Source organism: Rhinoraja longicauda, chromosome 4, assembly GCF_053455715.1.
Source record: "Rhinoraja longicauda isolate Sanriku21f chromosome 4, sRhiLon1.1, whole genome shotgun sequence".
Lineage (NCBI taxonomy): Eukaryota > Metazoa > Chordata > Chondrichthyes > Rajiformes > Arhynchobatidae > Rhinoraja > Rhinoraja longicauda.
The window spans coordinates 24,938,787-24,963,396 of record NC_135956.1 but is presented as its reverse complement, the minus strand read 5'-3'; the positions used below and the strand labels follow the sequence as shown (position 1 = coordinate 24,963,396).

The 24,610-nt window shown below is 40.6% G+C and overlaps 1 protein-coding gene across 1 annotated transcript in view; it reads left to right on the top strand.

The window, feature by feature from the left end:
• Positions 1-12,656, top strand: part of LOC144593002 (peroxidasin homolog) — a 291,006-nt gene extending 278,350 nt beyond the window's left edge. Inside the window, exons 22-23 of the mRNA XM_078398417.1 lie at positions 8,931-9,044; positions 11,886-12,656. Coding sequence (XP_078254543.1) covers positions 8,931-9,044; positions 11,886-11,999 — 228 coding nt within the window. The 3' untranslated portion in view covers positions 12,000-12,656. The remainder of the gene's footprint in view (positions 1-8,930; positions 9,045-11,885) is intronic.
• The last annotated feature ends 11,954 nt before the right edge of the window (positions 12,657-24,610 follow it).

Below are 24,610 nucleotides of genomic sequence, written 5' to 3'. Positions count from 1 at the left end.
GGAACATTTGGATGCTATGGAAATGTTACTACTTTGCAGAAATCAAGATTATTATTTACTGTTACCCCGGCAACGGAGTATACTGTTCACCAAGGAATAGTTTGGCCCCGACTTTGCAGCAGTGCTAACTGAGGAAGGCTTCACTTCCTCAGGGAGGCAAAGGGGAAATTGTGCAACATGTTGCAGGAGCCCCCTTTGGTAAATAGCAGGACGCGTGCGTAACTGTTCCAAGGTGCTTCATGACTCATTCGGAGTTACTTCCAGATTGGTTGGGCTGAGCAGCCTGCAAAAATGTTTTGATTTCTATGTTTTCTTCCAGGCAACAACTGTTAGCCTGCACTGTGTAAGAGCATTAAAACATGACAGAGCATAGTCTGAATCGTAGAATTGTACAGCACAGAAATGTACCCTTTTAGTCCACCTCATAAAGGCCAACCATGATGCCTGTCTAAAATAATCCCATTTGCCTGCATTAGGCCTGTGTCTATGCCTTCCCTGATTCAAGACGTACAAACACCTTTTATGCATTATAATTGTATCTGCCTCCATCACCTCCTCTGGCAGCTTGTTCCGGATAACCACCATCCTATATGTGAAAAACTTAACCCTCGAATCTTCTTCAAATTTCTCCCTTCATCTTTGGTTGGGACCTTTAATATTTGCCGTTATGCCCTTTGGTTCTTGACTCTCCTGACTGGGAAAAAAGATTCTGATTATATACCCTATCCACACGCCTCACTATTTTATGCAGCCTGAATCAAATCCAGTGAAAAGTAAACTCAGACTGTCCCTTATAAGGTTGGCCCTCTATTCCAGGCAACATCCCAACCAATCTCTTCTGTTCAATCTTTATTGCTATCACATCCTTCCTGTGGCAGTGTGGTAAACAGAACTGTACACAGTACTCCATGTGTGGGCTGCTCAATGTTTTGTACACCTCGAACATGATGTCCCACCTCTTATATTTAATTAAATAGAAAGGAATTGCAGATGCTGGTTTATACCAAAGGTGGACACAAAATACTCAGTGGGTGAGGTAGCATATCTGGAGAAAATGGATAGGTGACGCTGTCCAAAATGTCACCTATCCATTTTCTCCAGAAATGCTACCTGACCCATTGAGTTACTCCAGCATCTGTGCCTATCTACATATACTCAATGCCTTGGCTTATGAAGGCAAACATACAAAATGCCTTCTTCACTACCCTATCCACCTATCATCATTTTCAAGGAGCTACAGACTTGCATCCCAAGCTCTCCCTCTAGATCATCACTGTAAAAGTTCCTGCCATTTACTCCACATGGTCCACCAGAATTTGACTTCCGAACTTGCACTCCCTCACACTTGTCTGGATTGAATTCCATCTGCCACCACTTTGACCAGTTTTCCAGCTGATTTGGATCCAGCGAGTGGATAGGGTATATAAGCAGAGGATGGTGGTTATCCTTAGACAACCTTTCTCTCTATTTATGACTCCAGCAGTTTTTGTGTCACCTGGGAGAAAAAATGACAGGCTTTGTTATGCTTGACGTGGAGACCACTGAACTTGAGAAACAAGGACCAACATAACATTTTAAAAATTCCCAAGCCGTAGTCTATAATCCTGCTGGTTTATTTCCTCCTATTTTCGCACAGAGGGTGGTGGCGAGATGGAACGGGCTTCCAGAGGTAGTAGTTGAGGCAGGTACCGTAGCAGCATTTAAAATACATTTGGATTAAGAGGGATATGGGCCAAACACAGGGTGGTGGGACTAGCTTGGTCTGCAAGGAGAAGGTGGGATGAAGTTACTTTTTCCTGTCTGACTATATAACTATTACTAGGTTATGGCTTTTCAATAGTCGTCCAGATACTACTTTAAATATGGTGAGGGATTCTACCTCAGGCACCCTCTTTGGCAGTTGGTTCCAGATATCTACCGGACGGCACAGTGGCGCAGCAGTAGAGTTGATGTCTCGCAGCACCGCAGGCCCAGGTTCGATCCTGACTGTGGGTGCTCCCTGTATGGAGTTTGCACATTCTCTCTGTCGCTGTGTGGGTTTCTCCGGATGCTCCAGTTTCCTGAGACGTGGAGATTTAAATGATAATTTGCTTCTGTAAATTGTCCCTAGTGTGCAGGATAGAAATAGTGTATGTTGGTTAAGGCAAACCCGGTGGGCCAAAGGGCCTGTTTCCATGCTGTCTCTCTAAACTAAACTAAACTATAAACACCTCTGAATGAATTTTCGAATCAATTCTTTATTAATATTTTAACAAATTAAATTAACTCCATGTCACCTAATACTGAAGTAAGTCCTTGCTGTTTAACCTGCCTAATCCGCGATTAACAAAATTGTGCACTACAGCCCAGCTGTGGCCAAACAAATGTTTTATACAATTGTAATATGACTTGCTTTTTCTTGCACTCTATACCACAGTGAGAAAAGGAAGCATTACATAAGCATTCTTAATCACTTTATCTACTTGTCCTGCTTATCTACTTGTCATTGGGGGACGGGCATGCTCTCTGAAATCTCCCTGTTCTCTGCACCTTTCCATTTCTAATGGGCTATTCCTTTCTCTTGCTTGAATTAGCTTACACTTCTCTGGATTGGATTCTATTTTGTGTCCACATGCCTACTCCATTAACTTCTTCACGAAGCTTCAGTTCTTTTATATTTACCTGAGGGGGCAGATGATTTTTGGTTTGACATCTCATCCAAACCCCACTTCACTAATATTCTTTTGCTATTATGCTGAATTATTAACCCATACTTTATGTTCAAATTTCAGTAGAGGCTCTTCAACTAATAACATGCTGACCCTACAAGCAAGATTATACTTGAAGCTATGCAATGCAATGATCAAAATTTGGGATCTTGTGCACAGTTTTGGTTGTTGTGCTATAAAAGGGAAATCAGACAAATAGAGGGAACAGAAAAGGGGCTAAGCAAGCAGGGAAGAGCAAGAAGAATTATTCCCAATGAAAATTGTGAATGAGTGAAGAGCAAATATTGAACAGGCATAATAAATATAAAATGCTCCAGTTCAGGTGAATTTACAACCTGAATGAGTCTGGGTCTCATCCACTTTTCCTTGTAGTTTAATCCAAACATTAATATACATATTTTTTGAATAATTAGAGCATCTGATTCTGCAATGATAATACTTTACTGTGGCTGGTAGTTTTGTTAGTTTTCTTGTTTACATTCACATTAATTCATTTTATTTCCTGTTAATGTTTACGACTAACCAGCCAAATCGAAATGATACACAATAATTTAGTTTTTGCACTATTCATAGCTTTATAAAATTAAAAATATGTTTCAAGTAACATTGAACTAGAACTATATCAAACTTTAACCTGACAAGATTTCTGTAGAAAAGTTGCTTGTGCCAAATATATCAAACAAGGGGTAGTTTCACTTTACAAATTTAATCCAGTTTCTTTAGTTGTATTATTTAGAACATGCAAAGGACACAGCACTTTAAATTAGATTATCATCACTAATATTGAATTATTTCCTCAGGTGATACAACAATTTAATATCCCTTCAAAGGCCCATTTAAATGTTGAACTCTTGTTCATAAAATGTTTTTTTAATCTTCAGAATAAAGTATATATTCCATGTAAAGTATTGGCATGTTATTTGGAGAAAAATAGAATTTTGATCACTGTAATGTGAGAGGCTTTGTGTCACCTTCACTTTTTAATTAAATAAAAACTTGAAAAGAAGATTTTAGCTCCTGGTGTTATACAAACATGAGAAAATTGAAGATCAAGAGAAAGAAATTTAGCCACTGCTGTGTTATAAGCAGGACCAAATATTCCCCAAAAAAGACACAAACTGCTGGAGAAATTGCGTAACTCCAGCACTTTGTGTAATTTTTTTGTTAACCTTTATCTTCAGTTCCTTGTGTCTACCTAAAACTCCCAACCTGCTCTGACAACTTGACAATTTGTTGATTTGGTCACTTTTCTATTCCACCTGCAAGTTGGTTTCTTATGTTCTTCAATCATTAAATAAAAATATACATTAGTTTGGCAATTTATAACCATGACATCTAATTTTAAATGTTGACTTAACTGTAAGGATATATTGGGAAATTACAATAACTAAATTATTTTTAATAGATTATGGCTCTTCAATATTTTCTCATCACTGATTTCCACTTACATTCTTTTTGCTCCTCTCTGCCTGTTTTACTTCTTTTCAACTCATCCATCATCCTAAAATAGTATTTTTTTATGGTGTGGCAACCAAAACTGCACACAATACCCCATATGTAGCATCGCATTGCATTGCATAACTTTAAACATAACCTGAGTAAAACTGTAATTCCACTGTTCTGGCAATATCCTCATGCTTTATTAGCTTTTTAATTGCCTCGCCATATTGTCTAGACTAAATGTGTCAAAATGCCATAAAGAATGCTAATCTACCTCAAGAGTCTGAAGCATGATAAACCATTTCCCTCTGGTTGAATTAATTCAATGGAGTAATCATAGCAAAATAACAGTCTTTCAACCGCAACGCTTTAGATTCTCTTTATTCTGAAAAGCCTTTTATGTAACAGCAATTAATTACTATCTGTACCTTCACTCCGCATGCTATATTTGCAACCCCAGAGGTAGCGTAACAACATTCACTTCCAGTTTTATATCACGTCTGCAACACTTCTATTTATGCTGAACTCCACCATGTGGCTGAAAATTCTCAAAGGCCTCTGCTTTGGTAATGAAGTACAGCAAACGGATGTGACTTTTATGCGAACAAAGCATAATCTCACAAAACCTACGTGAGATGAATAAGCAGCTGATGTGTTGTGGAGACACGAGGAACGGCAGATGCAGGAATCTTAAGGCAAACACAAAAGTGTTGGAGGAACTCAACAGATCACGCAGCATTTGTGGAAGGGAATGCACAGGCAACGTTTTCGGGTTGGGTCTGAAGAACAATTCTGGCCCGAAACTTTGCCTATCCATTCCCTCCGCGGATGCTGCCTGACCAGTTAATATATTTTGTTCATGTTTATTTCGAGGGCAAGCTTTGATGCAGGGGGTCTCTTGACTTTCTTTCAAATTTTTTTGTGGCAACATCAACTTTGACGGTCTAAAATACAGCCTAAAAAACCTGCATAATATTTAGTTTGTAGATTTTTTTTCTTTTTGGGGAGAGAGTTTGGGAATAACTGGCAAGGCTAACAGTTATTCATCATCTCTAATTGCGTTTGAGAAGGTTGTGTGGATGGTGTTATCTTGAATCATTGCAGTTCTTCTAGTAAAGGTATCCATCAACGCTGATCGGAAGGACATTGCAGGAATTAGATCCAGTAATGATGAAGGACCAGTAACATATTTCCAAGTCAGGATAATGTATAAACACAAGTTGTTTTTTTTTTGTCTGCAGATAACTTTTAGTACAAAAATGATATCCATTGATATTACAAAGTGGCTCAGATGTATTTGTCGTAGCAGATTGCTGAGGAATGAAGGTTTCATGAGTGCAGTCAGCAGACGGACACAGGCCTGAATGAGTTGCTTACTCATATGTCAGATGGAACAGCTATCGTATGCAATGCCTTTAGCTAAGGTGGCACAGTGGCGCAGCAGTAGATTTGCTGCCTTATAGCGGCAGAGACCCGGGTTCGATCCTGACCACGGGTGCTGTCTACAGAATTTGTGCATTCTCTCTGTGACCACATGGGTTTCCTTCGGGTGCTCAGGCTTCATCCCACATTCCCAAGACACGCAGGTTTGTAGATTAGTTGGCTTCTGTAAATTGTCCCTAGTGTACAGGATAGAGCTAGTGTACTAGATCTTGGATCAGCGCGGACTTGGTAGGATGAACAGCTTGTTTCCATGCTGTATCTCTAAACTAAACAACTTTGATTGATACGTGACAATTACAAAATGGCTCACAATGAAATCACAGCCACCCTCTCTCACTGGGAAGTCGGTAATCCCATGTAATCCCACATACCTGTTGACCCATGATAAGAATATTAACGGGATAGTCATTGAAGGGTGAAGTCATTGTAGACTGCAGATTTTAAATCAAAGTGTTGGGTTTTCAGCATCACATTGGAAAATTACTTTATTTCCCCTCTGTATTGGAATGGGCAGCACAGTGGCGCAGCGGTAGAGTTGCTGCCATACAGTGCTTGCACCGCTGGAGACCGGGTTTCGATCCCAACCAAGGGCGCTGTCTGTACGGAGTTTTACGTTCTCCCCATGGCCTGCGTGGGTTTTCTCCAAATCTTCGGTTTCCTCCCACACTCCAAAGACGTACAGGTTTGTAGGTTAATTGGCTTGGTAAATGTAAACCAAAATGTCCCTAGTGTGTGTAGGATAGTGTTAATATGTGGTGACCGCTGGTCGGCATGGACCTGGTGGGCCGAAGGGCCTGTTTCTGCGCTGTATCGCTAAACTAAAACTAAATTATACTAATATTGACCTTTTTCCAATTGAATTATGCTGCTCTAGAATTTTGACCAGACTTTTCTGGCCTAAATTCTCCTTTGCCCATCTGATGTAATTTTCACATTAGATGCACATCAAATAAAATAACATCCCATGCAACAGCTAGAAATGTGACTGAGGAAGTTATTTGAACACCTACCATCGGACGTTCCTGAGACATCCCACTTTTGTTGGTATTGGCATTAGTGGAGAGGTATCTGCAGCTGGTGGCAATTCCACATGGGAACTGCTAATGTGTTTGGTAATGGTGGTGGCAGGTTTGGCTGTGGGGCATGTTTCTGTGCAGTCTAACACTGTGACTCTTAAAGACAATGACGTATTAACATTTACTTTAAACTAACGGCTGTTCCTTATTTAATTTCATGCAAAATGGTAAAATATGTAATAGTTTCCACTTCTTGGTTCGCTATATGTGAGAATTGTTGCATCTGAGTGGCTGCTCAGTTAGATTGATGCACCTTTGTTATCGGCTGTCACAGATGCACCGAGGGTATGAACTACAGGGAGAGTTTGGACAGACTTGGATTGTTTTTCTCTGGAAAGTTGGAGATGAGGGGAGACCTGATAGAAGTTTATAAAATTATGAGAGGCAAAGATAGGGTAGACAGATGGAACCTTTTTTTCCCAGTGAATGAAAAATCAAAGAATGGAGAGCATGGCTGTAAGGTGAAAGTGCCAAAGTTTAAAGGAGATTTGTGGAGCAAGTACTTATTTACACAGAGGATGGAGTACCTGGGATGCGCTGCCTGGAGTGCTGGTGGAGGCACACACGAAAGCAGCGTTTAAGAGGCTTTTAGAGAAGCACATGGATATGCAGAGAATGGAAGGATATGGATAAGAAAATAACTGCAGATGCTGGTACAAATCGATTTATTCACAAAATGCTGGAGTAACTCAGCTGGTCAGGCAGCATCTCGGGAGAGAAGGAATGGGTGACGTTTCGGGTCAAGACCCTTCTTCAGACTGAAGAAGTGGATCATTTAAAACTGTGCTTAATTTTCTCTTCCATTGATTTCTCCTGAAATTTACTTTGCCTATTGAAGCATTAAAGAAATCAAAACTAGCTTCTCAGTATATCCCTGACATTACTACTTACGCTAATTGATTACGGTTCAAGGAAATTTAAGTATGTTGAAATAACAAGGAAATCTGAAAATATTAAGAACCCTAACTGTAAAATCATTTGATTATATAATTCAAAAGCTATGATAAATATATGATTGCTAACAATATATTTTTTTTGAGGAGAGAAGGTTGGCCCTGCTTGAGTAAAGGGAGCTCAGTGTTACACAGACTACAAACAGGTGCAAGCATCCCCAAGTGTCTAAAGTCCTGGATTCATGCATTTCTACTGTAATAAGCATAACCTGCAGGTAGCTGCCAACTAGGCTTCTCTAGGCTTGTGACTGTTCTATACCCGTAAAGTGAATCAGCATTAACCAATCACTTGTCCCATGAGTTCAAAATGGTTTGACGCAGAGATGTAAATGACTACGCTACGCTGGCGTAGCGGTAGAGTTGCTGCCTTACTGCGCTATAGAACCGAGTTAATTTCTGACTATGGGTGCTGTCTACATGAAGTTTGTACGTTTTCCCCGTGACCTGCGTCGGTTTTCTCCAGGAGCTCTGGTTTCCTCCCACTCTCCAAAGACGTGCAGTTTTGTAGCTTAAATGGCTTGGCAATATTGTATTGTCCCTTGGATGTGTAGGATTGTGTTAGTGTATGGGTGATCACTGGTCGGCGTGGACTCGGTGGGCCGAAGGGCCTGTTTCTGCACTGTATCTCAAACTAAACACATGACACCGATGAAAAACTGAATGATGAGGTACCACATATCTGTAAGCTTCCCAATTTGACTTCAATGAGACCATATCCTCAAGGAGAATCAAAGAGTCACCTCACATCTGTGATTTTCCATTTGGCCATCTGTATATCTGACGGTGCAAATGCACAGAGAAGCATTTAGATCGGAGGCTAATGAGGGGATTAAGATAGATACGCAGCAATCTCCTGTACAGTCAATTATACACATCCATTCTACATAATAGGAAACATATGTTAAATCATGTTTTCTTTGCAACAGAATTCTTTAGTATACTACAGGTGAATTTGGAACGTCAGTAAAATAATTTAATCAATAGTGGTAATTAATATTTAATTTTGGTCAGTTTGATGCAAATGAAATTAATACATTCTACTTAACTATAACATTGTTAGCCTTTCACTGATTCACAATGCAGGAAATCAATGGGAACAAGCTGTTAACAAGTAAATATAACAAACAAGGATGACATTCTTCATCATTAATTAATGAAACATGAAATGTTACAACGCTATTTTCGGCAATCCTGCAAACCTTGGTACTGACTTTAACACTAATCATCCTTTGATGTAGATAACAACGTAACAATTCTAAGAGGTTTAGTTAATCCATATGTAATGTTTATTTATGTCAACTTTTCTTCAGATTGACCAATTGGAGTCACGTCTGAAACGACATGGCTGCACAGATGAACTGGGAAATCATATGAATGAAAATGATCATTGGAAAAAGGAAGATTGTACATCATGCTGGTGTAAGGTATGGATAAAAGTTCAGATAATATTCAGTTATTCAATGAAGAATATTTATGGTGTTTGGTGAAGCTGGAAATTAGTGGGGACTCAAAGCTCAGCTGTTGCCATGAAATCGAAATACCCTGTATTTTTGCCTACAGTGCAACACCATGGTTGCAGCTGTATAAGATTTTGGTGAGACCGCATTTAGAGTATTCAGTTCTGGGCACCATGATATAGGGAAGATATTGTCAAGCTTGAAAGGGTTCAGAGAAGATTTTCGAGGGTGTTGCCAGGATTACAGTGTCTGAGCTATAGGGTGAGGTTGAATAGGTTGAGTCTCTATTCTTTGGAGGGCAGGAGGATGAGGGGTGATCTTATAGAGGTGTTTCAGATCATGAGAGGAATAGATCGGGTAGATGCACAGCGTCTCTCGCCCAGAATGGGGGAATCAAGGACCAGAGGACATAAGTTTAAGGTGAAGGAGAAAAGATTTAATAAGAATCTGAGGGGTAACTTTTTCACACAAAGGGTGATGGGTGTATGGAACAAGCTGCCAGAGGAGGTAGTTGAGGCTGAGACAATCCCAACGGTTAAGATACAGTTAGACAGGTACATGGATAGGACAGGTTTGGAGGGATATAGACCAAGTGCAGACAGATGGGACTAGTGTAGCTGGGACATGTTGGCCGGTGTGGGCAAGTCGGGCCAAAGGGCCTGATTCTACACTGTTTCACTCTATAACTCATTGCTGATCATCCAAAATCAGTACCCTGTTCCTGCTTCCCCCCCCCCCCCATATCCCTTGATTCCTTTAGCCCTACGAGCTATATCTAACTCTCTTGAAAGCATCCAGTGAATTGGCCTCCATTGCTTTCTGTGGCAGACAATTCCACAGATTCACACGGCACACTCGCATAATTTTCAGAGGCTAGATATTTTTATTTAATACAATTTTAAGAATTATTTTTGCAAAATTTACATTTAGATTAAATATACATTTGAGATAGAAATAGGGCAAGAAATAATCATGAATAAATTCCCGCTGTGAAGAAAAAGAATTAGCAACTAAAATGTATGACTGTAAGGCTGCTTTCCTGCAAGAGAGTGCAGAGGCAATAACCAACATTACAGCCACACCTTGATGCTTATTCTGAAGACAGACACAAAATGCTGGAGTAACTCAGCGGGGCAGGCAACATCTCTTGAGAGAAGGAATGGGTGATGTTTTGGGTCATTACCCTTCTTCAGACTGTGAGACAGGGGAAAGGAAAACGAGAGGTATAGACGGTGGTGAAGGTAGATAGAGAACAAATGAATGAAAGATATACAATAAAGTAACGATGGTTAAGGAAACAGGCCATCGTTAGCTAGGGACAAAAAGCTGGAGTAACTCAGCGGGACAGGCAATATCTCTGGAGAGAAGGAATGGGTGACGTTTCAGGTCGAGGCCCTTCTTCTGAAGAAGGGTCTCGACCCAAAATGTCACCCATTCCTTCTCTCCAGAGATGCTGCCTGACCCGCTGAGTTAAGGGCCTGTCCCACTTAGGCGATTTTTTAGGCGACTGCCGGCGACTGTCAAAGTCGTAGCAGATCGCCAAAATTTTCTTTTACCCTATGACAATGACCACGACAATGCCGAGTCAGGTCGAGATTACACCGTCTTCGGAAACATCACGAAATTTTCACGCTTATCAATGCTTCTCCGGCGTCCTAATTTTCGCTGAAATCACTGACAAGTCTGTAATCACTTGAGAGTTTTGAAATATAACATTTGCCCGAGTTACTTGAAAACCAAGCTTCACGGTAACAAGGCATAAACTGGATTGACTTCCAGTTTACTAATAGTAGTATTAAGAAATTTAATTTTAAACGTGGTTAAATGGATTTTTGTGCGGTGTGTGGGCATTCTTTGAAAATGTACGGGAGATGCATATCTGGTTTCTGGGTTGCATATCTGGGTTGGGAGTCTACTTTAAATGTAATCGTTGATGGCCATAAACATCGTGAAAATTCCCACGCTTACCTGACCGTCAAACTGTCGCCTCCAATCTACCTGTCAAATGTCCTGCCGGTAAATAAATTGGTTAAACACAAGTATTTTATGGTATCTTCAAATGACTTTACCTAATTTAATATTACGTGCTTCTAAATGCATTTAAGACAACCTAGCAAACCTGGGGACAGCATGTGACAGCGCCCGCAATAAGCAACGATACCTGGCGACAAGCCAGCTGTCGCCGAGAAATTTCAATCCGGTTGATTTCTCAGCGACACGCCGAGATCCACTATGATTCTTTGAAGACTCCTCACGATCATTCCCGCGACACCCCAGCGAACTGTCGGCAACAGCCTAGTCGCCTGCAGTCACCTTAAAATCGCCTAAGTGGGACAGGCCCTTTACTCCAGCTTTTTGTGTCTATCTTCGGTTTAAATCAGCATCTGCAGTTCCTTGCTACACATTGTTAGCTAGGGGCTAGATGAAAAAGGAGTTTCAGACAATGAGAGTCAACAAGATGACTTTGAAGCTCATACGACTTCGGTGGGGGAGGGATGGAGAGAGGAGGAATGCAAGGGTTACTTTCAGTTTGAGAAATCAATGTTCTACCACTGGGTTGTAAGCTGCCCAAGCGAAATATGAAGTGCAGTTCCTCCCATTTGCATTACCTCGGCCTGACAATGAAGGAGGCCCAGGCAGAAAGGTCATTGTGGGAATGGGAAGTGGAATTAAAGTGTTTAGCAACTGGGAGATCAGGTAGGTCCAGGCTGACTGAGCGAAAATGTTCAGCGAAACGATTGTCCACTCTACGTTTGGTCGTGCCGATGTATTTTCACTGATGCTTATTCTGTTGCTTCTGTTTCCTAGAATGGCCAGATTACCTGCTACATGGAGAAATGTCCCCTTCTGAAGTGCTCCAAAACCATCAAAAAGGAAGGGAGATGTTGTCCTGTCTGTGCAAAGTCAAAAAGCAGAAAATGATTGTTCGGCTGTGCAGTCGAGAGAAGCTGCCTTAGGGAAAGAAAAGAGCAAAAACAATTCTCAGCCTTTTGCATCACCTACTGACGTCTGATTATAAACAAAGCAACGGGGAAAAATTAAAGAACTTTCTATTCACATTCTGGCTACTGTTGGCTCACTGCACTCATTCATTTTCCATTTTAAGCAATGTCTCACATGTTTGATCTAAGAACAAAGGTGGCCCTCAGTAATGAATTATGAACTAACCTACTTAAAGTTCGAATGTTAAACTGCTCACAGGAAAAGAATGTTGTGATATCTTTGAAAACCATTACGATTTATCACTGTGTCAAGATGTCAAAACATATTACATAGATAACGCAGTTAAGATTGCATTTTTTATTAATTTATTATTTGAAACAGTGATAAATATTGTGGTAAAGTTCACTGAGAGGTGATTATGTTGGGTTCACATACACTGTCCAGAGACTAACCATTTGGTCTTTTCCATCTGTGTGGTCAGAATATTGTTGATGAGGAAGCTTCAAAAGCCATGATGGGGTTGGTGTAAAGATCCATCGCCTTCCTTCTACCAAATGTACCTCATATCTGCACAAAGCCAGGAATGTATTGTGCAAAAATATGGTGCTGATCATTTTGCGTCGAAAATTAATTATTGTCTGGTTATATTTTTGTTTCTAATGTTATAAAATGTTTGTATCAATTCAACTATAGTACCAATATAACACTGATTTGATGTGAGATTTGAGTTGTCAATTATAAAGCATGGTATTAAAGTAATTAAATACCAATCTTTTATCATGTTATGCATTGTTCGGTGATTTCTTTTTGTAAAAGTGACTAAAACTCATTTTTATACCTATATTTTGTGAATACTATGAATGTTTTATGTACATCATATTCTTTGATAAATGTGCTGCAAATTTACAGCAATATACAATGCAGTTCTTTCTTGAAGGATAATTGATATTATTTTAAAATGTCGCAGGTATGTGGGCAAATCATTATCACAGACCTTGACACTTTAATAATTTCAATACTTGTCAAACGGATTTCACTACTCATTTATACTTTAGATTTGGAAATAAGGAACTGCAGATGTTGGTTCACAAAAAAGATACAAAGTTCTGGAGTAATTTAGTAGGACGGACAGCATGCCTGGAAAACATGAATAGGTGGCATTTTGGTTCAGACCCTTCTTAAAACTGATTGTTGGGGTGGGGGAGAAATGTCTCATCTGTGCCCCATATTACTGTTCTTGCTTCCCCTCCCTCCAGATGGAAGAGGAATAGAGTTATCCTGGTCCTCACCTCTCACCCCCACCGCCCTCTGCATCTAACACATCATCCTTCAACATTTCCTTCACCTCCTCCACCGTGCTCTCTCCCCTTTGCTCCACTTGGACTCGCACCTAATTCTCTCCCCCCCACCTTCTCCTTCCACCTACATTCCTTCCTCTAGCTTCACAATTGGCAACTCTCAGAGATTGAGGATACTTTGATTCTTTTGTCTCTTCCAGGTTTCTTCCCCGCACCCACAGCAATCAGTCTGATGAAGAGTCCCGACCCTAAACGCCACCTATTCATGTTCTTCAGAGATGCTGTTTGACCTGTTGAGTTACTCCAGCATTTTGTGTTTTCGTACATATTAGATTTGATTTTTTTTCTGCGTTCATTGAAGTAGAAATGTAAAGATTATATTTATCTTTACATTTCTGCCTTAATGAATATGATAAATAAAATCATTATTTAAAATAAAACAATCTCATGATTATATAAAGATTATATTTATCTTTATATAATAGTGTGATTATGTTTTAAATAGTAATTTCATTTATCATATTAATGCACCCATGAATTAAAAACCTGGATCTATTAAAATCCTTATCAGGCATTGAAATCGCCATTTTGAATTCCCGTATTCACTAATGCAGTTTGTTTTTCATCAGTCTGAAGAAGGGTCTCGACCCGAAACGTCACCCATTCCTTCTCTCCAGAGATGCTGCCTGCCCCGCAGAGTTACTCCAGCATTTTGTGTCTACCTTTGTTTTTTATTAATGTCATTATTATTCAGGAATAATACTGAATATAGAAGGCTTTCAACTTCAATATTCAACGTTAACTGAGGAATATATATTAGGCAGGTGAAGTCCCTTACTCTTTCGACTTCATAATGTTGCCATTCTTTTCTATTATATCCACTTATTTTTGTGCTCAAATCTCTGGAGTGAGACTTGAAATCACAATCTTCTGACACGGAGATGAAGTGCTTCCTCTAAGTCTTAGCTAATATCTATTAATTTTCCTTTTGGACCTTTTGCTTCATCGGAAATAGCTCCTCGGGTTCCTGCTGAATGAAAGGGGAAGCTAGACAGGGAGAAAGGAATGAAAGGACATGTTAATGGTTTGCACGAAGTAGGGGGAGGTGCATGTGAATTATAAGCATTGACACTGAGAAGTTAGCTTTTTGTTTTTTCTCTCCTGTTATTTCTTTGTGGGAACATTCATCCAAATGTTCCTTTTTTTAATGTAATGTACAAGCCTTCTGCATACCAGCTATGGAATTAGAGTGCAACAAAATGTGCTGTAGATTTTAAATGACTTTTTTTTATAAAGCTACAATGATACCATGACACTGATGTTGTCTCTGTTTCAGTGATCACATTTTGTCTGTAGTGTCTGCAAAATGCACACTATTAAACAATTTTAATGTGAAAAGTCTAAAGTGCTTTATTGGCAATGTTTTAGTAAAATAAAATATTGCCTCAGCCACTAATTTTAGATAACCAAATGCAGCACATTCTTGTTCTCAGTAAAGGTAAATATATTTGTTGCTATTTACTCTTTCAATGCATTTTCTTGGTATTAGAGATGCTTTAGGCAACATATATCCAAAGATAGCTGAGAGAAGAAATGGAAGTGTACGAGGCAAAAACAAAATCACTCGTTCATTAACAGAGATCTGGAATTAACTGGCTGAAAGAGTGCTGGATGCAAATAAAATGCTTCTATAAAATTGCATTTGTAAAATATCTGGAATAAGAACTTGAAGAACCGTAACCTATAAGTCTCTGATCAAAAGCTAGGAAGTGAGTTTTGGCTGACGGTTTGGATACATTGGGCCACAGGATATGGGAAAAGCAATAGGCCTTTGTAACCGCTCCACCATTCAACATGACCGTAGTTGATCATCAACCTTAGTACTCGGTTCCCATCTATTCCTCGTATCCATTAATTCCTTTGCCATTATGTATTCAAGAGTGTGTAAGATATAGATCTTCGGGCTAACGGAATCAAGGGATATGGGGAGAAAGCAGGAATGGGGTACTGATTTTGGATGATCAGCCATGATCATATTGAATGGCGGTGCTGGCTCAAATGACTGAATGGCCTGCTCTTGTACCTGTTTTCTATGTTTCTATATACACCCATTCCCTTTTAGAGAGTATTTAATAACTTGGCCTCCACATCCTTCTGTGGTAGAGAATTCCACAAGTTCACCATCTTCTGGATGTAGAAATCTCAGAGGATCTTGGTTCTTAATATCATATCCAAAATCCTGAAGCTGTGAGTCCCCTTCAAGCAATCAGAAACAATCTTCCTTTGTCTAATTTGTAGTCCCGTTGAAATTTCCTCGGTTTCTACAAGATCACCTCTCATTCTTCTAAGCTCCCCTAAGTATAGGTCTAACTGACCTGATCGCTCCTCATACATTTGTTCTGTCACTCTGGGAATCAGTCTAGTAAATCTTAATTTTGGTTCCTCCAGGGCAAGAACATCCTTCCACACACAGTGTGGCATGGTGGCGCAGCGGTAGAGTTGCTGCCTTACAGCGCCAGATACCTGGGTTCAATCCTGACTACTGGTGCTTGTCTGTACAGAGTTTGTACGTTCTCCCTGTGACCTGCATAGGTTTTCACCGGGAGCTCCATTTCCTCCCACACTCCAAAGACGTACAGGTTTTGTAGGCTAATTGGCTTGGTATTATTGTAAATTGTTCCTAGTGTGTGAAGGATAGTGCTAGTGTACGGGGATCACTGGTCGGCGCAGACTCGGTGGGCCGAAAGGCCTGTTTCCATGCTGTATCTCTAAACTAAACTAAACTAAAGATAACAAAACTGCAGATAAAACTCCAGATAAGGTTTGATCAAGACCCTGTAAAACTCCAGCAAGACATCATTACTAAGAAGGACAAAATATAATTTGCTTTCTTAGCTATTTTGTGCATGTGAATACTTGCCTTCAGCAACTGGTGTATGAGATCTGGTTGCACCTTCCATTTCTCAATCGATCAACATTTAGATGACCTTTCTTTTTGTCTTTTTGTTTGAGAACCAAAGTAAGTGACCTCACAGTTATCCACATTAAACTTCACCTGCCATGCATTTGCCCGTTTGGTCAACGTTTCCAAATCAGACTTCTTTTTAATCCACACCCCAGCTTTTCATATGAACCCAACCGTGTCTAGATATGTTTCTTTTAATTGCAACAATGTAAAGTGATCATAAAGTATTTTCAATTTAATTAAGCAGCTTGAAGAGCTGTTTATATGCTTCATAAAATTAATTGTCGGCTTGTGTTATTAACAACCAATGAGCTGCAGCAAGTGCCATAAAGTAATACAGCACAGAAATAAGCCCTTTAGTCAACCACACCCTGTCTGACAATTACAGGCTCTTTGTACTCTTCCATATCCCGTTTACCTCTCCCCTGACTCTCAGTCTGAAGAAGGGTCTCAACCCGAAATGTCACCCATTCCTTCTCTTCAGAGATGCTGCCTGTCCAGCTGATTTACTCCGGCATTTTGTGTCTTATCTTTTGACCATTCACTACCTATCTATACTTTGTGTAGTTAACAGCACTTTGTACATACATTGTGGTTCAAGTCCTTATCAACAAATGTCTTAAATAACTGCCTTTAGGAACTTGTCCTCTTCCCTAGATGATCCCTTTAATGCACCATTGATTATGTTGATATTAAAACAATTTCTCCACTGGGCAGATGTGATAGGAAGGGGAATTTATACCAATATGCTAATGGAAGCACAGTGTTGAATTTCACAACTTTTGTCATTTATTGTGACTCAAACACAAGAAGGATAAAATCTAGAGTTAGAAACAAGGAACTGCTAATACTGGTAGCAGCAGCAGCAACAGCAGCAGCAGCAATCAGCAGTAGCAGCAGCAGCAACAGCAGCAGCAGCAATCAGCAGTAGCAGCAGCAGCAAGCAGCAGTAGCAGCAGCAGCAAGCAGCAGTAGCAGCAGCAGTAGCAAGCAGCAGCAAGCAGCACCAAGCTGTGTTGCTTGGGAAGTAGTGTGTGGGGATAGTAAGGAGTAAGACCTGTGTGATCTCCCGGACTAGTTTCGATCGCCTAGCCTGGGGTCGGAGAGGAATTTCCCGGATTTTTTCCCAAATTGGCCTGGGTTTTTTATCCGGTTTTTCGCCTCTCCCAGGAGATCACTCAGTTCTTTTGGGTGGGCGGTTGGAGCGGTTGGAGTAGCGGCCGGGCGGTAGGTTTAGTAACCGAGCGCGGGGCTTTGTTTGGAGAGTATGACTGCCAGGGCAGTTTTTTGTTCTGGGTGTCAGATGTGGGGAATCTGGGAGTCTGATAGTCTTCCAGACATCCACATCTGCGCCAGGTGTGACGAGATGGGGCTCCTAAGGGACCGTATTAGGAACCTGGAGCGGCAGATTGATGACCTCCGTCTGATCAGGGAGAGTGAGGAGGTTATAGATAGGAGTTACAGGGAGGTGGTCACTCCTAGACCACGGGAGGTAGACAAGTGGGTCACTGTTAGGGGGGGCAAGGAACAGAGGCAGGGACTAGGGAGTACCCCGGTGGCTGTACCCCTTGGAAATAAGTACTCCTGTTTAAGTACTGTTGGGGGGGACAGCCTACCTGGGGGCAACGACGGTGCCCGGGCCTCTGGCAAAGAGTCCGGCCCTGTTGCTCAGAAGGGTAGGGAAAGGAAGAGGAGAGCAGTAGTAATAGGGGACTCTATAGTGAGGGGGTCAGATAGGCGTTTCTGTGGATGCAGTCGGGAGACCCGGATGGTGGTTTGCCTCCCTGGTGCCGGTGTCCGGGATGTGTCTGAGCGTGTCCAGGATATCCTGAAAGGGGAGGGAGAGGAGCCAGAGGTCGTGGTACATATAGGTACCAACAATATAGGTAGGATAAGGGAAGAGGTCCTGAAAGGAGAATTCAGGGGGCTAGGAAGAGAGTTAAAAAAAAGGACTTCCAAAGTAATAATCTCAGGCTTACTGCCTGTGCCACGCGATAGTGAGAATAGGAATGGAGTGAGGTGGAGGATAAATACGTGGCTGAGGAACTGGTGCAGGGAGCAGGGTTTCAAGTTTCTGGATCATTGGGACCTCTTCTGGGGGAAGTATGACCTGTACAAAAAGGACGGGTTGCATCTGAACCCGAGGGGAACCAATATCCTGGCGGGGAGATTTGCTAAAATAACTGCGGAGACTTTAAACTAGTACGGTTGGGGGGAGGGACTCAAACACAGATAGCTAATAGGCAGTGTGTGAGGCAGGAGGCAGAAAAGGGAAACACTCAGACCCAATATGTAGGAGAGAAAGAAAGGAAAAGAAATAAACTGAGAATAAGAAATGATGGGTCCCTTAAATGTGTATATTTTAATGCTAGGAGCATTGTAAGAAAGGTGGATGAGCTTAGAGCCTGGATTGACATCTGGAAGTATGATGTTGTGGCGATCAGTGAAACATGGTTGCAGGAGGGTTGCGATTGGCAATTAAATATTCCAGGATTTCATTGTTTCAGATGTGATAGAATCGGAGGGGCAAGAGGTGGGGGTGTTGCATTGCTTGTCAGGGAGGATATCACAGCAGTGCTTTGGCAGGACAGACTAGAAGGCTTGATTAAGGAGGCTGTTTGGGTGGAACTCAGAAATGAGAAAGGTTTAGCAACACTTATAGGGGTGTATTATAGACCGCCAAATAGGGAACGAGAATTGGAAGAGCAAATATGTAAGGAGATAGCAGATATTAGTAGTAAGCACAGAGTGGTGATTGTGGGTGATTTCAATTTTCCGTATATAGACTGGGAATCACATTCTGTTAAAGGGCTGGATGGTTTGGCGTTTGTAAAATGTGTGCAGGATCGTTTTTTGCAGCAATACGTAGAGGTGCCTACCAGAGAAGGGGCAGTGTTGGACCTCCTGTTAGGAAATGAGATGGGTCAGGTGACGGAGGTATGTGTTGAGGAGCACTTTGGGTCTAGTGATCATAATGCCATTAGTTTCAATATCATTATGGAGAAGGTCAAATCTGGACCAAGGGTTGAGATTTTGGATTGGAGAAAGGCTAATTTTGAGGAGATGAGAAAGGATTTAAAAGGAGTGAAATGGAAATTGTTGTTTTATGAAAAGGATATAATAGAGAAATGGAGGATATTTAAAGGTGAAATTTTGAGAGTACAGAGTCTTTATGTCCCTGTTCGGTGGAAAGGAAAGAATAATAATTTGAAAGAGCCGTGGTTTTCCAGGGAAATTGGACACTTGGTTCGGAAAAAGAGGGAGATATACAATAAATATAAGCGGCAGGGAGTAAATGAGGTTCTTGAGGAATATAAAGAATGTAAAAGGAATCTTAAAAAGGAAATTAGAAAAGCGAAAAAAAGATATGAGGCTGCTTTGGCAAGTAATGTAAAAGTAAACCCCAAGGGGTTCTACAGATATGTCAATAGCAAAAGGATAGTGAGGGATAAAATTGGTCCATTAGAGAGTCAGAGTGGACAGCTATGTGCTGAGCCGGAAGAAATGGGGGAGATATTAAACAATTTCTTTTCTTCGGTATTTACCGAGGAGAAGGATATTGAATTATGTGAGGTAAGCGAAACAAGTAGAGTAGTGATGGAAATTAGGAGGATTAAAGAAGAGGAGGTACGGACACTTTTGAAGAATATAAAAGTGGATAAGTCTCCAGGTCCTGATAGGATATTCCCTAGGACATTGAGGGAAGTTAGTGCAGAAATAGCAGGGGCTATGACGGAAATATTTCAAACGTCATTAGAAACAGGGATGGTGCCGGAAGATTGGCGCATTGCGCATGTTGTGCCTTTGTTTAAAAAAAGTTCTAAAAGTAAACCTAGCAATTATAGACCTATTAGTTTGACGTCTGTGGTGGGAAAATTAATGGAAAAGATACTTAGGGACAATATATATAATTATTTGGATAATCAAGGCCTGATTAGAAACAGTCAACATGGATTTGTGCCTGGAAGGTCATGTTTGACTAATCTTCTTGAATTTTTTGAAGAGGTTACCAGGGAAATTGATAAGGGCAAGGCTGTGGATGTTGTCTATATGGACTTCAGTAAGGCATTTGACAAGGTTCCACATGGAAGGTTGATTAAGAAGGTTAAATCGTTGGGTATTAATAGTGAGGTTGCAAGATGGATTCAACAATGGCTGAATGGGAGATACCAGAGGGTAACGGTTGACAATTGTATGTCAGGTTGGAGGCCAGTGTCTAGTGGAGTGCCCCAAGGATCTGTGTTGGGTCCACTGTTGTTTGTCATTTACATTAATGATCTGGATGATGGTGTGGCAAATTGGATTAGTAAATATGCAGATGATACTAAGATAGGTGGAGTAGTTGATAGTGAGGTAGATTTTCAAAGTCTACAGAGAGACTTGGGCCTTTTGGAAGGGTGGGCTGAAAGATGGCAGATGGAGTTTAATGCTGATAAGTGTGAGGTGCTGCATTTTGGTAGGACAAATCAAAATAGGACGTACAGGGTAAATGGTAGGGAATTGAGGAATGCAGTGGAACAGAGGGATCTGGGAATAACTGTGCATTGTTCCCTGAAGGTGGAATCTCATGTGGATAGGGTGGTGAAGAAGGCGTTTGGTATGCTTGCCTTTATAAATCAGAGCATCGAGTATAGAAGTTGGGATGTAATGTTGAAATTGTACAGGGCATTGGTGAGGCCGAATCTGGAGTATGGTGTGCAGTTCTGGTCGCCAAATTATAGGAAGGATGTCGACAAAATGGAGAGGGTACAGAGGAGATTTACTAGAATGTTGCCTGGGTTTCAGCACTTAGGCTACAGAGAGAGGTTGAACAGGTTGGGTCTTTATTCTTTGGAGCGTAGAAGGTTGAGGGGGGACTTGATAGAGGTTTTTAAAATTTTGAGAGGGACGGACAGAGTTGATGTGGGTAGGCTTTTCCCTTTGAGAGTGGGGAAGATTCCAACAAGGGGACATAGCTTCAGAATTGAGGGACAAAGGTTTAGGGGTAACATGAGGGGGAACTTCTTTACTCAGAGGGTTGTGGCTGTATGGAATGGACTTCCGGTGGAAGTGGTGGAGGCTGGCTCGATTTTATTATTTAAGAGTAAATTGGATAGGTATATGGATAGGAGGGGATTGGAGGGTTATGGTCTGAGTGCAGGTAGATGAGACTAGGTCAGGGAGAATGGTCGGCGTGGACTGGTAGGGCCGGACAGGCCTGTTTCCATGCTGTAGTTGTTATATATGTTATATATGTTATAAAGTATTGGAGTAACTCAGCAGGTCAGGCAGCATCTCTGGAGAACATGGTTAGGTGACGTTTCAGGTTGGGAAGAAGGGTCCCAACCTGAAATGTCATCTATCCATGTTTATCAGAGTTGCTGCCTGACCCATTGAGTTACTCCAGCACTTTGTGTTCTTTTTTAAGGATAAAATCTTGTTGCTTTAACTAAAAAACTCTCATAAAATGATGTCACTTTTGCTGGTTAGGATGGATATGCTAGATGAAACATTGCACAAGAAGCAAGTCTGCCTCCAAAAATAACAGTTCCATAATAATTTTCTTTCAACAGCGACAGTGTTTGCCAAATCAACCTCACACGATTATTTTGATTAAACAAAAAAAAAAGTAATGAAATATAAATGGAAGAACCTTAAAAAGACATACCAGGTAAGTTTTGTTTTAGCTCTGACTTGCTTTTAAAGTCAATTAGCTACAAACAAAATTCTTGCACTGTTTTATTTAACTTTTGTCATTTTATTCTGTCTTTTCACAGGCAACTTCTCCATTCTCTCTCATATCCACAGATTCTTTATGCATACACTTCATAGAAGAGTAAAAAATAGAGTATATTGACTAATTTACACTACAATGGTAATAATAATCACAATTATGCGTCCAACTTTCACTTGATATATTAATCATGCATAAAGTTATTTACAGACCTAGAGTGCAGCATCATGATGATTTGCTATTTGAGAGGTGAAAATTCTATTTCATTGATGGATTAATTTTATTAAGCCAAACTCTTTGTCTCACATAAAACTGTTTCAGATTCTTATTCACATTTTCACACTGTTTCAAATTGTTTTCCATCATCGACCTTCCAAATCCTTCACAGCACACAATATTATTTCTGTGAAAGTGAGCAGGAAATAAGCTACAAGAGGAGGTAGTTGGGGCAGATACTATTACAACAATTAAAAGACATTTGGACAGGTACATGGATAGGAAATTTTTAGAAGGATAGACACGGAATGCTGGAGTAACTCAGCGTCTCTGGCTAGAATGAATGGGTGATGTTTCTGGATAAAAGGGATGGGTGATGTTTTGTGTTGAGCTCCTTCTTCAGACCGAGCGATCCGAAACGCCACCCACTCCTTCTATCCAGATATGCTGCCGGTCCCGCTGAGTTAATCCAGCAATCTGCATCTATCTTTGATGTAAACCTGCATCTGCAGTTCGTTTCCTACACAATTTTTAAAAGGACTTGAGCCAAACGCAGGTAGGTGGGACTAGTGGATACGGGGCATCTTGGTCGGTGTGACCAAGTTGGGCCGAAGGGCTGGTTTCCACACTGTATGACTCTAGGTACCACTGCTGTGTAGCGTTGTTCTTAAATGAGCTGCAGGCAGTTATACAGTAGATGATAAGAACCTTTTTTTACTTGCATCTAAATGTAAACTATTGATTATTTTCCTTCCCAAGCTCTGTATTTCCCTTGTGCTAATCTGGTTACCAAGCGTCAAACAGAAATTCACATTGCCATTGGGCCAATGCCATACTGTCCTGATTTATTGACACGGAGGAAGTATATGGTATTGTAATATAATTTAATTAATCCATTGAGAAGTATTGTGCAACTGGGGTGGATGAGTTCATAAAAAATGAATTGCAAATGACACTACATCATTACACAAATAACGGGATCATATAAAATAATGATATTGGCTTTGTTAAGAATTTTTTACATAACACAGTAAAATATTTGAGGGAAATTGCATTGCTGGAACAGTGCAACAAAATAGAAATAAGTCACCACGGTCAGAATATTTTTTGAAGTTTACTGCTAATTGTAAGATAACAATTTTCATAAATTAGGTTGATTAAAAAATTTGCTGATTTTGCCTGAATGAATTTAATGTTGTGTTAAAGTTACTCAAATGTCAAATGTAATTGCCCGTAAGCTTTCTAAATATTTCCTATGTTCATTATTTAATATACTAAAACTTAACCACATTTGATCAATGAAAAACAAATATTATTCATTAAGCCCAGATTTGGAGTTAAATACTTGTGTGGCACAATCTGAACACAAACCTTGTTTTGCTCCAATTACTGTAAATCGCCTTTTTCCATCCAAAAAAATGCTGACATTTTTACAACTTAATTAAGCATCTGCCAATGAGGCCACATGGAGTTCTGCAACTACATGGAAAAACTCTCCACAACTAAGCATCCAAAAACTGACTCACTTGCCCTGTTTACACAGCTGATGGCAATTCCTTCGCCAGCTTCTTAGCTTGAACTGAACGTTTCTGCTGCAAATTGAGGTGGCTTGTTCAAAAACCCGCAATTGTAATTTACAATAGAAAACATTGGTGGAAATGCACGTTCACAGACACAGCACAGGACTTGAAATTTAATTTCATGTTTTTCATCTGGTAGTCCATGTGCATAGGATCTAGAAGATCTGCTACTGCTCCTAAGTCGTCCTTTTTGTCCCTAGCATCCTAGACCTAGGCATGATTTTTCTTGGTATTGAGTGCAACAAGAAAACTTCAGTCAAGAATGAAAATCGCACATTTTAGACTTTAGAGATACAGCGTGGAAAAGGCCATTCGGCCCACCAAGTCTGCTCCAACCAGTGATCAACCCGTACACTAGTACCATTGCTGGATGGTGCTGATTCAATGGGCCGAAGGGGCTGTTTCCGTGCTGTTTCTCTAAATGGGGTGGCATGGTGGTGCAGCGGTAGAGTTGCTGCCTTACAGTACCAAAAGACCTGGGTTCGATCCTGTCCATGCATGCCTTCTATACAGAGTTTGTACATTTCCCCATGACCATGTGGGATTTCCCCAGGTGCTCCAGTTTCTTCCCACACTCCAAAGATGTACAGGTTCGTAGGTTAATTGGCTTCGGTAAAGTTTGTAAATTGTCCCTATTGTGTAGATAGTGCTAGTATATGGGGATCGCTGGTCAGTGCGGACTCAGTGTGGGTCGAAGGGCTTGTTTCTGCGCCAAATCTCTAAAACTTAAACTAAATCTGACACACTAGGGAGAAAACTCACGCGGTCACAGAAAGAACGTACAAACTCTATACAGACAGCACTCATAGTCAGGATTG